This window comes from Apiospora kogelbergensis (genome assembly GCF_038363985.1).
Source record: "Apiospora kogelbergensis strain CBS 113332 chromosome Unknown utg000001l_segment0_segment0, whole genome shotgun sequence".
Classification (NCBI taxonomy): Eukaryota; Fungi; Ascomycota; class Sordariomycetes; order Amphisphaeriales; family Apiosporaceae; genus Apiospora; species Apiospora kogelbergensis.
Genome location: NW_027117418.1, coordinates 3,098,624 through 3,113,435, shown reverse-complemented (window position 1 = coordinate 3,113,435; position 14,812 = coordinate 3,098,624). Strand labels below are relative to the sequence as shown.

General features: G+C 55.4%; 5 protein-coding genes across 5 annotated transcripts; 3 read left to right on the top strand and 2 right to left on the bottom strand.

The window, feature by feature from the left end:
* Positions 1–302: 302 nt before the first annotated feature.
* On the top strand, positions 303–3,515 carry PG998_000978 (minichromosome maintenance protein 4 (cell division control protein 54); the record flags this gene model as incomplete). Its single annotated transcript, XM_066867796.1, has 3 exons — positions 303–675; positions 731–2,871; positions 2,934–3,515. The coding sequence occupies 3 exons, from the start codon at positions 303–305 to the stop codon at positions 3,513–3,515; spliced, it is 3,096 nt and encodes a 1,031-aa protein (XP_066736211.1).
* Positions 3,516–4,243: 728 nt separating this feature from the next.
* Positions 4,244–6,388, top strand: PG998_000977 (glycoside hydrolase superfamily; the record flags this gene model as incomplete). Its single annotated transcript, XM_066867795.1, has 3 exons — positions 4,244–4,819; positions 4,849–6,191; positions 6,262–6,388. 3 exons carry the CDS (start codon positions 4,244–4,246, stop codon positions 6,386–6,388), a joined length of 2,046 nt encoding a protein of 681 aa, XP_066736210.1.
* Positions 6,389–7,237: 849 nt separating this feature from the next.
* Positions 7,238–8,892, top strand: PG998_000976 (uncharacterized protein; the record flags this gene model as incomplete). The annotated part of the gene is made up of 2 exons (XM_066867794.1): positions 7,238–8,470; positions 8,542–8,892. The coding sequence occupies 2 exons, from the start codon at positions 7,238–7,240 to the stop codon at positions 8,890–8,892; spliced, it is 1,584 nt and encodes a 527-aa protein (XP_066736209.1).
* Positions 8,893–9,123: 231 nt separating this feature from the next.
* PG998_000975 (HOL1) lies at positions 9,124–10,941 on the bottom strand (the record flags this gene model as incomplete). The annotated part of the gene is made up of 2 exons (XM_066867793.1): positions 9,124–10,535; positions 10,719–10,941. 2 exons carry the CDS (start codon positions 10,939–10,941, stop codon positions 9,124–9,126), a joined length of 1,635 nt encoding a protein of 544 aa, XP_066736208.1.
* A 1,153-nt stretch (positions 10,942–12,094) lies between these two features.
* On the bottom strand, positions 12,095–13,152 carry PG998_000974 (geranylgeranyl transferase type-2 subunit beta; the record flags this gene model as incomplete). Its single annotated transcript, XM_066867792.1, has 2 exons — positions 12,095–12,720; positions 12,789–13,152. The coding sequence occupies 2 exons, from the start codon at positions 13,150–13,152 to the stop codon at positions 12,095–12,097; spliced, it is 990 nt and encodes a 329-aa protein (XP_066736207.1).
* Between the last annotated feature and the right edge of the window lie 1,660 nt (positions 13,153–14,812).

Here is a 14,812-nt window from a genome sequence, read left to right as displayed (position 1 = left end):
ATGAACCGGAATTTAATTGAGGCGGCCCTCCGAGTTCCGAGTTCTGGCGAGGTACCTGTGTACGGCCCAGCCCAATGCGACGACCACTTAACACGCTTTCGCGTCCTCTAGCCCCTGGATTACTGCCTGGATAACCCCCCCGAACGCGTTCTTTCGCGTTCTGTAATGACAGCCTGCCAAATCTCTCTTCCGCTCCCCGGCAACAACCCGCCAGCAGGATAAACACCCACAATTTGCACGACAACAGCAAGACTATTCCGACCTCGTGCTCCTGAATCTATATCTACAAGGAACACACCACAATGTCTTCGCCGTCTCAGCGCCGCAAGCAGGCTTCGCAGTCGTCCACCCCACGACGAAGTGCCCGAAACTCCCAAGCGCAAAGCAGCCCCGCCAACGCCAATCCTGCTTCACAAACCGCGAATACTCCTTCTCGCCCGACTCGCTCGTCGAATCTGGCGTCCAGCCCTCTGTTCTACCAGTCATCGCCTGCGAATGGCAACGCCGAAGTTTCCTCCCCCTTGGGACATAACACGGAGACACAGAGCAATGCTGGCGGTAGTGCCGCCCCTAGCTCGCCATTGCGACACATGACACATTCTCAGACGACGCAAAACGAAAGCCAAAATGACGGAGATAGGACTCCTAGGGCCCGCGGAAGCGGTCTGGTCGGAGGTGAGCCTCGTGATGTCATATGCATCCCCTCGTCACATAGCTAACCAAATTCTAGAATCTTCTCCCATCCGATATGAGGCCAGCTCTAGTCCGGCACCCGGCCTGAACCTGCAGTCAGACCTCCGGAGCGAGAGCAGTAACCTGTTTGTTGACGCTATCCAGACCCCTCGAGCCCGCCGAACTGTCAGAGGCGACATCCACTCCGAGGGCATCAACATTAGTAGCGCGCGGGGAAACCGTATTGTTCTTGACAACACGGGTCGAGTGGTTCGAGAAGTGCCTTCCGATGCGGCTTCTTTTTCCAACATTGATCCCAACACCTCCGAGGCTAATATCCTTGGTGGCCGGGGCGAAACTACCATTTGGGGTACTAATGTTTCCGTGGATGATGCTTACGCCGGCTTGAAGGATTTCATGAAGAACTTCACCAAGAAATATCGGATGTGGACGGAAGGAGCGACAAAAGAAGATACTGACGCCAACCCTGACTCGGAGACAAAGCCCTACCTGGAGGATTTGAAGAACATGCTGGCTCTTGGCCAAAGGATTCTCTACTTAGATATCGCCGACTTCAAAGTATACCCTCGAACGAGGAAGCTCTGGCACCACATTCAGAGCTACCCTCAAGAATTGGTTCCACTGTTGGACCAATGCTGCCAGGATGTCCTGATTGAGCTCGCCCAGGCCGAAGATGCCCGCCAGCGCAGCCAGGGCAATGCAGCCTCGGCCCCAGCCCCGAGGCCTAGCGGAGCACCAAGCTCTGATATGCAATTTCCCAGCTCAGAGCGCAGCGAGGAGCAAGTCTCGACCCCGCGCCCTCAACAAGATCAACAGGCCCCTACTTTGGAGGATCAAGTCCTGGCGACTGTATACACGGTTCGGCCATTCGGACTTGAAAAGGTCACGAATATGAGGGATCTCAACCCGTCTGATATGGACAAACTCATCTGCATCAAAGGTTTGGTGATTCGCACAACACCCGTCATTCCCGACATGAAGGAGGCTTTCTTCCGATGCAGCGTTTGCAACCACTCCGTCCTTGTGGAACTCGATCGAGGCCGGATCCGGGAGCCAACAGCTTGCCCCCGTCCCCTATGCGATTCCAAGAACTCAATGCAGATTATCCATAACCGTTGCAAGTTCGCGGATAAGCAGATCATCAAGCTGCAGGAGACGCCAGATTCTGTACCTGCCGGTCAGACCCCGCACTCCGTTTCGGTGTGCATTTACGATGATCTCGTGGACTTCTGCAAGGCAGGTGATCGTGTTCGCGTCACCGGCATCTACTGTACGAACCCGGTCCGTGTGAACCCGCGAATGAGAACGGTGAAGAGCGTTTTCAAGACCTACGTCGACATCGTGCACGTCACCAAGGTGGACGACAAACGTATGGGAGCCGATGCCTCCACGTTGGATGACGAAGTGGACAACACAGAGAACGGCCTTCCAGAGACGCGGCAAATCACGCCGGAGCTCGAGGAGAAGATCAAGATGACTGGTGCGCGCCCCGACATCTACGAACTGCTCTCCAGATCGCTTGCGCCGTCTATTTTCGAGATGGACGACGTGAAAAAGGGAATTCTCTTGCAAATGTTTGGTGGCACCAATAAGACTTTCCAGAAAGGGGGCAGTCCCAAGTACCGAGGAGACATCAACGTCCTGCTCTGTGGTGACCCATCTACTGCGAAGTCTCAGCTGCTTAAATACGTGCACAAGATTGCCCCGCGAGGTGTCTACACCAGCGGTAAGGGATCTTCTGCCGTGGGTCTGACGGCATACGTTTCGCGTGACCCGGAAACTCGTCAGTTGGTCCTCGAGTCTGGCGCTTTGGTCTTGTCTGATGGTGGAGTCTGCTGTATTGATGAGTTCGACAAGATGTCGGATTCCACACGCTCGGTTCTTCACGAAGTCATGGAACAGCAAACGGTCTCGGTAGCCAAGGCCGGTATCATTACCACCTTGAACGCCAGGACCAGTATCCTTGCTTCTGCCAATCCCATTGGATCGAGATACAACCCAGATCTGCCAGTTCCTCAAAACATCGATTTGCCTCCCACCCTGCTGTCACGATTCGATCTTGTCTACCTCATCTTGGATCGGGTTGACGACAGTACTGACAAGAAGATGGCCCGTCATTTGTTATCAATGTACTTGGAGGACAAGCCTGATTCGGCCCCTTCGAGCCTCGAAATCCTGGTAAGTCTGCTCTGCAATAAAGCCCACATTCCCGATGAAAAGCTTGCTAACACTCGAATCAGGATGTTGAATACCTCACTGCATACATTTCATACGCGCGTGCCTTTGTTCACCCTATCATTTCCCAAGATGCTGGCCAAGCTCTTGTGGACAACTACATCAAGATGCGTAAGCTTGGGCAGGATGTACGTGCGGCGGAGAAGCGCATCACGGCTACGACTCGTCAGCTTGAGTCGATGATCCGTCTCGCCGAGGCACATGCCAAGATGAGGCTTTCCACCACGGTCACCAAAGCGGATGTAGAAGAGGCATATCGTCTCATCCAGACTGCTCTGAAGACAGCAGCTACGGATGCTCAAGGACGAATTGATATGAGCATGCTCACGGATGGCACCACTTCTGCCGACCGAAAGCGCAAGGAAGAGCTCAAGGTGGCCATCGCTGCCCTGCTTGATGACCTTACGGCCGGTGGTCAAACCGTCAAATGGAGTGAGGTCAGCAGGAAGCTCAGCGAAAGCGCCAGCGTTCCCGTCGAGCCGGCCGACTTTGCGGAAAGCATGCGAGCGCTCGAGATGGACGGCGTGATCTTAATCTCGGGCGACGGAGCAAGACGAAGTGTGCGGAGGCTTACTGGTATCGTCTAGATACAGAAGGCGGAGACATGATTGAGACGAATGTGGAGCAAGGATACCAGAAGGGCCATTCTACGACGATGGCGTTTATGTTTAGGGGCTCCAGGATACGAATTGCTCCTTACTAGGTGTAGAACGAAATAACGATGCAGAAGAGACATGCTAGACATGTATGCATACTGCTATGGGCATTACATAATAGACCAGTATGCGACCTACTCCAGAGTCCTGCTCTCAGTTCTGTTCTCAGTCCCATAGGCCCCCTGCCCCCCTCGTAAAGTGGAGAGAAGGAGGACCCCTACAGCCCCTAGTTGAGCCAACTAGTCAGCTTTATACTGATCGGAACGCGCAATGCCTCCAGATAGCCAGGTTTTCCAACAAGCGCAGAGCCTGTCTGCCTGTCCAGGTTGGAGCATCTGTTTATACATTCATACCGTCCATCAATCGAATCGATTAATGGGAAGCGCATGACGTCATGCCCCATAGTCCAGCGTTTCATGCATATGCAAAGGGCCGATCGCCGGGTGACGTACCGTGTTACCTGGCTGGAGACTGTTACGGATTGGGTCGTGTCGTGCTTTCTCTCTCTTCCAGGTCTCTCCAATAACCACCTTCATTTTCACACGAGAACAGGCAGGGCCTAGCAGCAATACACTACAGCTTCAGGCGCTACGCAACACCATTCCGAGAGAACAGGTCACTTACACCACCACTGTGCAACCGCAAGCACTGCTGAGAAGATGGCCTCCTCATCCGCCCCCACGAACTACCCACGCCCGGACTTCGTTCGTCCCAACCTAAACTGGAAGCTGTTGGACGACCAGGAATGGCAGATGCTGTACGATGACCAAGACCTGGGCTTAAGTGCAGGCTGGCACCAGCAGGGCGTGCCGGATCAGGTCGAGGTGGCCGACGCCTCTGCCGCGGGGCAGTCCGAGGCCGAGCTGCAGAAGCTGGCCGCCTTCCCCGAGCTCAAGGAGGTGGGCTTCGCCAAGCCCAACAGCACACACAACAAGAAGAAGCCCATCAAGCTGCCCTACGTCTTCCAAACCCCGGCCTCGGGCTGGGGCGACAACGAGGCCCACGAGGTGCTGTGGTACGAGACGGTGCTCTCCGAGCCCCGCGCCTGGAACGACGTCGAGAAGGGCCTGCGCGTCCTCGTGCGCTTTGGCGCCGTCGACTACGAAACCAGCATCTGGGTTGCGGGCCGCTACGTCGGCGGCCATCGCGGCGGACACGTGCCCTTCGACGTTGACGTCACGGACGCCTTGACGGCCGCGGCCAACGAGGGCAAGGAGGCCAAGCTGGTCATGCGCGTCCGCGACTCCCCAGCGACCTGGAGCAGCCCCGCGGCAAGCAGTACTGGGCCCCCACCCCCGAGAGCATCTTTTACACGCCCAGCAGCGGCATCTGGCAGAGCGTCTGGATGGAGGTTGTGCCGGCGGCGCGCATCGCGAGCAGCTCCGAGGGCACGGTGCTGCAGAGCAACGACATTGAGAACGGCCTGTTGAAAGCCAAGGTGAATGTGGCCGGGCAGCGGCGTGCCGGTGCCAAGTACGACGTGGAGATTGAGAGCAGCATCGGGGGTGTTTCGGTGGGCAAGACCCGCCAGGCCCTGCTCAAGGACAAGGACTACGCCAAGCTTGATGTGAACATGAAGGTGCCCGCAGATCAGCTCAGCAAACTCTCTGCCGAACTCACCGGCGCCGCGCCTACCGGTGACGCAGACTGCTGGAAAGACGGTGTGGCACTGTGGTCGGTAGACCACCCGACCCTTTATGATCTCAAGATCCGCCTCTACGATTCCACCGGCGCACTGCTGGACGAGGTGGACACATATACCGGCATGCGTTCTATCAACTGGACGACGGGCGACGGCACCTTCCGCCTCAACGGGAAGCCCATCTTCCAGACGCTCACGCTGGACCAAGGGTACTGGCCCGAGACGGGCATCACCCCGCCCTCCTCCGAGAGCTTGAAGCTCGACATCGAGCTGACCAAGGCCATGGGCTTCAACGGCTGCCGCAAGCACCAAAAGGTCGAGGACCCTCGCTTCCTGTACTGGGCTGACAAGCTCGGCTTCCTCGTCTGGGGCGAGATCGCCAACGCCTACGAATTCAGTGAGGAGTACATGCGCCGGTTCGACCAGGAGTGGACCGAGGCCGTCCGTCGCGACATCAACCACCCCAGCATCATCGTCTGGACGCCCGTCAACGAGAGCTGGGCGTACCCCTCGCTCAAGGACAACGTGGAACAGCGCAACCACATCCGCTCGCTGTACTACATGACCAAGTCGCTGGACCCCACGCGGCCCATCAACGACAACTGCGGCTGGGAGCACGTCAACAGCGACCTATCGACGTTCCACGACTACAACGACGCCCCCGCGCTGGCCGAGTCGTACGCCACGCTCGAGAGCACCATGGGCGCCAAGCTGGCGGGCCGCAACATGTTCGTCGGCCCCACCGGAGCCGACGCGGGCTCGCAGCACAAACAGGGCGCGCCTGTCATCTGCTCCGAATTCGGCGGCGTCAACATCAAGCCCAAGTCGGACGAGGACAAGGCCACGGACCGCGACTGGGGCTACACCACGGCGAGCGACCCCCAGGATCTTCTGAAGCGCATCGAGGCCATCGTTATGGCCGTCATCAAGCCCGGCCACATTTCAGGGGTTGTGTGGACACAGATGTAAGCACCCTCTGTTCCTGTTTCTTCTTTCTGGTAATAACTGCGCTGATGACATGTTCTCGTGAAATAGTACCGATATCGAACAGGAGGTCAATGGGCTGTACTCGTATGACCGTAAGGAGAAGATCAACCCTGCGGAAGTCAAGAAGATCATGGACAGGGCGGCGAAGATGTACCTCGACGGTGTAACTAAATAGATACCTACGTAGATGGATGAACTAAGTTAAAGGCCGATATCGAGGCTGTCTCCCTCCACCGTCCACTACCTAACTTTAGCCGAGTAGATAGCAATGCACATGTTCACAAGAGTTGGCTTCACATATGTAATTGACAGCGGCAGGAACCGTCTCACTTCTTACTATCAGCTACACAGTAACGATGGTCTTGGGTGAGCTTGATTCCATTGGCAGCCAGTTGGGACGTACGAAAACGCAGACCGAGTACCTACCTCCAGGGGTATCACGATCCTCGTAGTAAGTAGTAATGGGTCAACATGAACGCTAGCAAAAGAAAAAACGATCGCCGTGATCGACGCCCAGCCAGGGACTCTTACCGGTCTCTGCTACTGCGCGGCCATGTTTCCACAGCTACTTCTTTGCCTTGTCCCAGTCCACGGTTACCTGTATGTACCAGAGGAGATTTGCTGGGGGTATCTGAGAGGCAGGCTATTCTTCAGGGTGCTCCAGGATGGACTCGAACTCGAGGTTCTGGTACAGGGTGCGTTTTGATCTTAACCACTGTACCATCCAACCGCCTGCCTCGGTGTTGAGAAGCTGAGCAGCTACTGGCAGTGATAACCCCTCCTTCATAGGTGTGTTTTGATTGTTCAGTAAGGCTTATGCGTTGATTGTCTTGGGGCGGTAGGGAAGAAGGGGTGGTTGGACTTGAGCCGATGTAGTGGATGTACCCTATACGAAGCCTCGGCGGCCTATAACTTATCCGGCGGGGGATGGGGGGATACTCAGCGGAGTCTTCATGCAGGCCCCGGGCGGGGGAACCTGGAGATGCCTAGGTCGACGTAGCCAGCGACATCCACGTGCTTCAGTATGAGACTTTCTTCTCCAGGCAGATTGCTGCTTTCCGGAGCCTTCGTACGGGTTGCCAGATGCTCTGCTGAAAAGTGCGCATCTTTTGCCGCCGGGCTCTCTATACCAGATACCAGAATCATCGCCCACGGCCACGAAACCAACGGGTCCATCTTGTCTCTGCCAGGCACAGTCGCTTCGTGTGGCGGACCCAACCTCACTGCCGCAACCACGGCCATTCTTTGTCGGATAGTGTTCTTGGCGGCCACCAGCCCAACAAGCGAGGTTCAAATCGAGGCCTGGCTTCCCGACTCGGACGCTTGGAATGGCAGGCTTCTGGCTACGGGGACTGGAGGAGTCGGCGGGTGCATAGACTACCCGACCATGCAGAACGGAGCTGGGCTCGGCTTCGCCTCTTTCGGGATGAATGCTGGCCACAACGGATCGACGGGATTTGAGTTCTTTATCCACAAGCCCGAGGTCCTAAACGACTTTGGCTATCGGTCGCTCCATGTCGAGGCCTCCGTTGGCAAGCTGGTGGTAGAGCAGTACTATGGCGTCTCGTCGGCCACGAGGTACTACGCCGGTTGTAGCACCGGGGGACGGCAAGGGTTTCAGAATGCCCGCCTGTATCCAGATGACTTCGACGGCCTCCTTCTTGGAAGCCCAGGAGTCGAATGGCTACGCATTGTGGCGTCGAAAGGCATACTCGCACGCCGCATAGGCTGGCCTAACCTCGACTCGCCCGCCTATGTTCGCCCTGAACAGTGGCCAGCCATCGTGGCAGAGCAGGTCCGGCAGTTGGATCCCATCGATGGTGTAGTCGACGGGATAATCGATGAGCCGACCCGCCAACGTTTTGATCCACAGACACTTGCCTGCGGAACAGGCCTATTGAACGCGACGTTGTGTTTGACAGCGCAGCAGGTGGACTCGGTCCGGAAAGCGTACGAACCTATCGCCAACTCGGAAGGGGAAATAGTGTACCCTGCTTTCGAGCTGGGCTCCAACACCAACGTCTTCTCGGCGAACCAGCAGGACGGGACCGCAAGGCTGGGCTACACAATTCTACAGGATTTCTGGCGAGGTGCTGTCTACAACGACAGCACCTGGACACCCGGGAACTTCAGCACCACGGACATGGACTTTGCGCTCGCAGTGAACCCCGGGCAGGTCAACGCCTGGGATACCAATCTTGCCGAGTTCCATGGCCGTAAAGGGAAGATCATATCATACCACGGCCGGAGCGACGAGGTAAGCTCCATTCTTGTGTCACTTTCCACAACGGCCACCATCCCTTGACGTGTCGCTAATTCCATGTCCAGACCGTTACCTCGGCGCTATCCGAATGGTTCTACAGTGATGTCCAGAGCAAGTCGAACCTGGCTTTGGAGGATGTACAGTCTTTCTACCGCCTGTTCTTCATTCCGGGCATGCACCACTGTGGCGGCGGGCCCGGCGCGTGGAGCATAGGCAATGCTCAGAGATACCCATATGACCAGGCGTTACTGGATTCTAGCCACAATGCTCTCGTGGCCCTTGTCGACTGGGTCGAGAAGGGGAGAGCGCCCGAGACAGTGATTGGAACAAAATATAAAGACGACGTGGTGGGGGAGAGATCATGTCACAAAGAAGCAAGTCGCACCCCTTTATACCGCTTTCGCATCGCATGCTAACAGCTATATAGCATATTGCCCCTATCCAAGTGTAAGCAGAAAAGTTCAAGGAGATCCTAAGCTAGCAACAAGCTGGAGGTGTACGTTGCCATAGGCACATCAAAACAATGAGATGCGGAGATGTACGCACAACCGCTTGAATCCTACTAGAGGTGCATGTGACAGTGGGTAATAGAGACACAAATCATGACGGACTCCGTTGTCTACATAACAACGATAAGCACGAGTGAATTAATCTGTAGAGATGACGCCATGCTTCTGTTCAATATGAGATACATATTCCCTCCACTTGGGGTTGAGCAGGTACACCGGGATCCCGAGGATAAAGATACCCCCGAAGATGCCTGCCAGAACTCCATAAGACCAGATGTATCCGCCGCGAGCGAGCATGGGCGTGAACCCAAAAGTGGCACCAAAGGAAACGATGTTCTTGGTGCCAACGACAACGACCAAAGCCGGCCCGGGATGTTTAGGAGCGGCCTCAGCCGCAAAGGTGGACGACACAATCAGGACGCTGACGAAGGTAATCTGGAAAAAGGCATAAGCCAGCAACGGGGCCCAGAAGGAAGCGGCGCCGACTGCGGTGTACCCGTAGAGGAGGAGCATGGCGAAACCGAGGACGGCGGGGAAGACGAGCACGAGGAGGCGGTGCTCCGGCTGGTGGACGCCGTGGTTGCGGCGCGCCAGCCAGAGCATCAGCCACTCGCCCGGGAATGTGCAGTAGAGGGCGCCCAGCGAAGAGCCGACGATGACACCGACGTTGACCAGTCCCACTTCCTGTGGCAGCCATCCGTAGCCTTGCAGCACCGCGTCGTACGTCAGCGACATGTTGATGGTCCCCGCCAGCGTGATGGAGCTGATCAGGACCGCGTAGAGGAGCGCCGGCGACGTGAAGCACTGCAGCATGCGTGTCCACGACAAGACCATGGTGCGCCAGGGGTGCGGGTGCGGCGCCGACCAGAGCCTGAGTTTCTGGAGGTACGGCTTGCGGATCTCCGTCGTGGTGGCCTCCGAGGCAGCCTGCGCCTGTTGGAGCCCCATGGCTTCCAGGTACTCCTGCGCCTCATTGTCGGGCACGACGTGGGTGACACCGAACTCATCTGTGTAGACAACACAGCCGTCAAGGCTGGTTGCGGGCCGCGTGAATTTAGTCTCGAAGCCGCCGAAGACGGTGAAGACCAGCCCCACGGCGATGGTGATGACGAAGACCCAGTAGTACCAGCGCCAGCCCAGGGCGGCGGCCTCATAGCTGCTGGCAAGGTTGAAGACGGCACTGAGGACGCTCTGCGTCATCCAGTAGAGGCCGAAGACCTGCCCGCGTTGGTGCAGAAACGTCACCTCGGTCAGCATCAGGGGCAGCAGGGACTCGGACGCGCCGGTGGCCAGGCCCTGGATAATGCGCGAGGCCAGGTGTCCGTTGTAGCTGTTCTGCGCGGCGGACCCGATGGTGGCGCCGAGGAGAACGATAGAGGAGAGGACGAGGACGGGTCGGCGCCCGAAAGCCAAAGATAGCGGCAGGATGATGTAATTGCCTTGAGAATCGTCAGCAACACGTGACAAAACGGCCGCGGCACACAAGGGAGTGGTTCGGATTTCATACCCAGCCCGATGCACAGGGACGGCATCGTCAACAGGAAGGTTATCTGACCGGCATCGTAGCCTTGTGGCCCATAGAACTGGAAGAAGACCCCTAAGATTGCACCAAGACCACTCGCTAGAGCAAGTCCCATGATGGCTTGATAGAACCCATGCAGTCAGCATACTATTCACTCATTCCCCGCGAACTTGTGTGAGCCCAAACAAAATACGACGAAGTGTAAACTCACAAAACCAACAACAGCAGAGTATCACGGCTGACTTCTCCCATGTCTTCCAGTTCAAGGGGTCATTTGGGCTGCTAGACGGTATGGGTAGCCGACGGATCTGGCCGTGCTTGTCGACCAGCAACGCGTTGCCTTCGATATGCTGTCGACTTGGCGACTCTGCAGCCCTGGCATGCTCGTCGTGTTGAGCTGACGATGGCCTCTTCTCGTCAATATCCGTCGCCATATTGACTGGTTACTTTGTGAACGAAACTGATGAGAAACTCCTAGAAGAATCTGAGAGACACGCAGAAGGAGCTCGCGGACAGCAAAAAGTAAAAGAAAATACCTGCAAGTCCGCTGCGGTAGAAGGAACGGCTCTCCCCTAAGATACATATTCAACACCTCCTCCTCATGGCCTGTAGGTGACTTACAACCGGGTTCACCCCACCCGGGAACAGGCTAGGATCGTGATAGTGCAACCCAAGAAATCCCCATGGGGTAGTTGGTAGTTGCCGAAGTGGGGGAACCGAAGACCCCTGACGTGACCGCACGTGTCTATCCATCCGTTGCCTTGATAAGCCTGTTCTTGCAATACCTTGGTTGCTTGGGAGTTAGGAATCTTACGCATACCATAGCGTCGTCATTGGTACACACCTCCCAACCAAACGAGTCATTCTGGTCCAGCTGCAGGTGCATCGGCTGCCAGACACTGCTTCCGCTGCCAACTTGACCTGACTTGATAACGTATCCGAACCACGGCAGTTCAGCATTGGGCTCTGCCCTCGATCGGAACGGGCAGGAGGGTGGAGATGAGGAACTCCAACGCCCTCAAGCACTCCGCGTTCAGTAGGTATTCCATGTCTCCCCCAGTTGCTGGCTGACCCCGCATCCGTCTCCCCCTCCACAATCCCGAAGCCCCAAGATAAGGGGCCTCTTACTAGACACGGGGAGACGAAACAGATGCCCTTGATATAGCTGACTCCTCGTCAACGAGAGTAGAAGAACAATTCAAGGCGGGTGAAATGGTGAGCTAGTCAGTTACCTCGAGGTGAAAAGGGGATAAAATAGGAGTTGGATTAAAACATATTGCTTCAATATTTGACCTGTCTGTCGAACAAGTGACCAATAACGATGAACCATTCGCTTCGATCTCAAGAGTTGTTCAAAAACCTAACGAAGCAGTGTAGGAGGTTAAAAATAAGTTTGAATATTCACTTCGTCATGGAGCCTAACTACACAGCTGAACGGTACGGGAGCGTAGGGGATGTCTGAAGACTCGGCGACAAGTTTCCATTCACGGTTGACCACCCAGTATGATCCATACAAATTCGATTCGCACGCTTCACTAGCCAAGGGCCTGTGCCGAGGACGAAGTAGGGTGAATGTATTTCTCTCATTCATTTCTTGTAGCCAAGAATGCGTTCTGTCGTAGATTTCGGCAGGCAGTATACGGGATCGATCGCATCCAGGCCAGGGTATCCGAGAAGACTCAGGCCAGTGAGGCCGAATAACGTATGCCAGACATCGACCATATTACCAGGCCTGTCCGAGATGCCGCCCTTCTCTGTATCTTGGCATCTCAATATGAAACCAAAGAGAGCGTCCCGATTGATCCAGTGAGTGCGGTCGATCATGGCCAAGCTGCTTAGTACCCACCAGCTGTAGCACACGTCTTCCTGCTTCTCGGGCCGACCATTCAGACCACCGTTAGGTAGCTGTCGTTCACTCAACCACTTGCCGAGCTTGTCAGCCTCAACTGACTCCATCCGTCCCACTATGGACAAGGCGGCCAGGCACGTGAAGATCTGACCAGAATGCGACTCGGCGCCGGGCGTGAGACCATATCCACCGTCAAAATTTGCACAAGCTTTGATGTGGTCAACAGCCTTATCGACGTCAACGAGATGTAGCAGACCCATCAGCGACAGGGCGTTGAAGGCGCCGTAGAGAAAGCGGGTGTCTTCTTCGCCCCACTCGTCACCAGCGAAGGTGCCGGTTTCGCGGTTCTGCAGATCAGCAATGACTGTTGTCGGCTCGTCAGCCTAGAATGTCTGAGGGTTATTTTGCGTCGGCTAAAGAGTCATCACGCACACTTGGCCACAACGGCCTTGCCCTTGCCCCTCTTCTCTAGCTCGTCGAAGGCGTCGATCAAGGCGAGGATCTGGACCGCGCTGACCGTATACAACATGTGAGCATCATGGCCGGGAGCAGCACCGAATCCGCCGTTCTCGTGCTGGCAGGAAAGGACATAGTCGATGGTGGCGTCGCGGGGGAGAGCTTCAGGCTTCTTCAAGAGATGAAGGGCTGTGAGACCCCAGTAGACGCCGTTGAGGCGTAGGTGCTCGGTCAGCCAGTATTCGTATTCATCTTTGCGCGAGTCCAGGCTCTGGATGTACTGGACATGGGCGGCTGTTGCAAGCTGCAGCTCGTCCGGGAGATTCTGCAGTTGCGCCATGGTTTATATCAGACGTAGGAATGGGTAGGGTAACCTGTGGACAGCACGAAGAAAAAGCAGTCAGCTCCCGACCTTGAGTGACCTCAAGTTGGTACTTCCTACATTCAATTCATTCAAGCTGAGGCTGCCCTCTTTGGTGTCAGAGGGGAAGCCAATCGGAGGGTCTTTAGCAGCTGGAGCCTTGGGAGACAGCGCAGTGATCCATTGATTCAATCCGTTGATTCAATTGGTCGTAATGGTCATAGTGGGACCAAATAGCCCAATCAGCCCCCCGTCCCCCACCAGCAAACTATTGGATGGAAAGTGGCCTAATCCAGAGATTAGTGGGGTATTACTGCCTGGGCGCAATCAGTGCTCTCTGGAGAGGGTATAAATATCCGCCGGGCCCTCAACCTTTTCAATTTTCTTTCCTTTCCTTCCTCAGCTCTTCTTTGCCTTTTGGCTTAGATCAAGTGTAGTATCTGTTCTTTTCAGTTTAATCTCTGAAAGAGGTCTAAGGACCTCAATCTAGATTATTCTTATTTTTGTACCAAGGAGAGAACTCTCTGTGCTTGCACATGGTTTTCTCCATCGTGTCCTCGGTATTACACTGCCTCCGAGTGACGCAAATGTCTTTTTCATTGCAATCTTTGGTTCGTCCACGGATGTGAAGAAGGAGAGAGCTCTGTCGGTCGAGGAAGGGCTGTTGGTTACAGAAGAGCTATCAGTTGATTAGTTGTCCAATCCCCGTACCACATGTGTTGTTGCTCTATCCACCCTGGTCGATGGAAAGAACACTTGGTCGCCATGTTTGTACACGCATGCCTAGTCTGCTATCTGGCAAGGCCCTTCAACACTGATTGGAATCAAGTCGATCTGTCTTGTCTTGGATTTTCATGTTTCCCATCTGCCGATCACAAGTCAGCAGATGATGGTTCGCGCATGTTGTGAGACCTACCTGACCTAATGTACGCAAAAAACGCCATGCTCATCATCTCCGGCCTCACCGATGGTTTGTTTCCTTGTGCGCGGCAGCCTGTTTTACTTTTCCTCTGCCACGAACACAACGCGCCTTTTTCTTGATCAGCCATTCGACGCCTCAGCATGTCGCCGTCATTTCTGCTCACATGCCTGAGAAAGCCCGCAATGTTTCATGGCAGTCAAATCAGTCCCTAGGCTAGATTTGGTTGGCCTCAAGGCAACGCCAAGGCAACCTGGCAGCCACAAAAGGCTAGGGCAGCAAGCGCCAAATATCGACCTAGTAGTCACTCACCTCAACGGCCAGCTGTGTGTCGACGCGGCATTCCCGTGGATTATGGAGAGGGGATTACGTCGCCAAAGGCCGTGGTGGAGATATCTTGCATAGGAAACAATTCTATTGGACTGATACACGTAGCTCACGAATACCACAGGAATAGCTTCAACGTGCTTGAGTAGCGTTGCTATATGTATCATAGAACGTCAAGAGAAGCAATGACGGACCGAACAACACCTAAAAATAGTTGTGCGCGGTTGCTGCTGCTACATGGTTCGCAGCGACATGTATCAGGATGCTGGGTGTTGGAATCAGGCACACGGCCACAGCTCGTAAGATCTCCCCTCCCTTCCCCTGCCAGTTGGGGTAAAAGGGGAGACTGTGTCGCAAGGATCCAATGTTTCAGATATCATGCTGTTTCGTGCG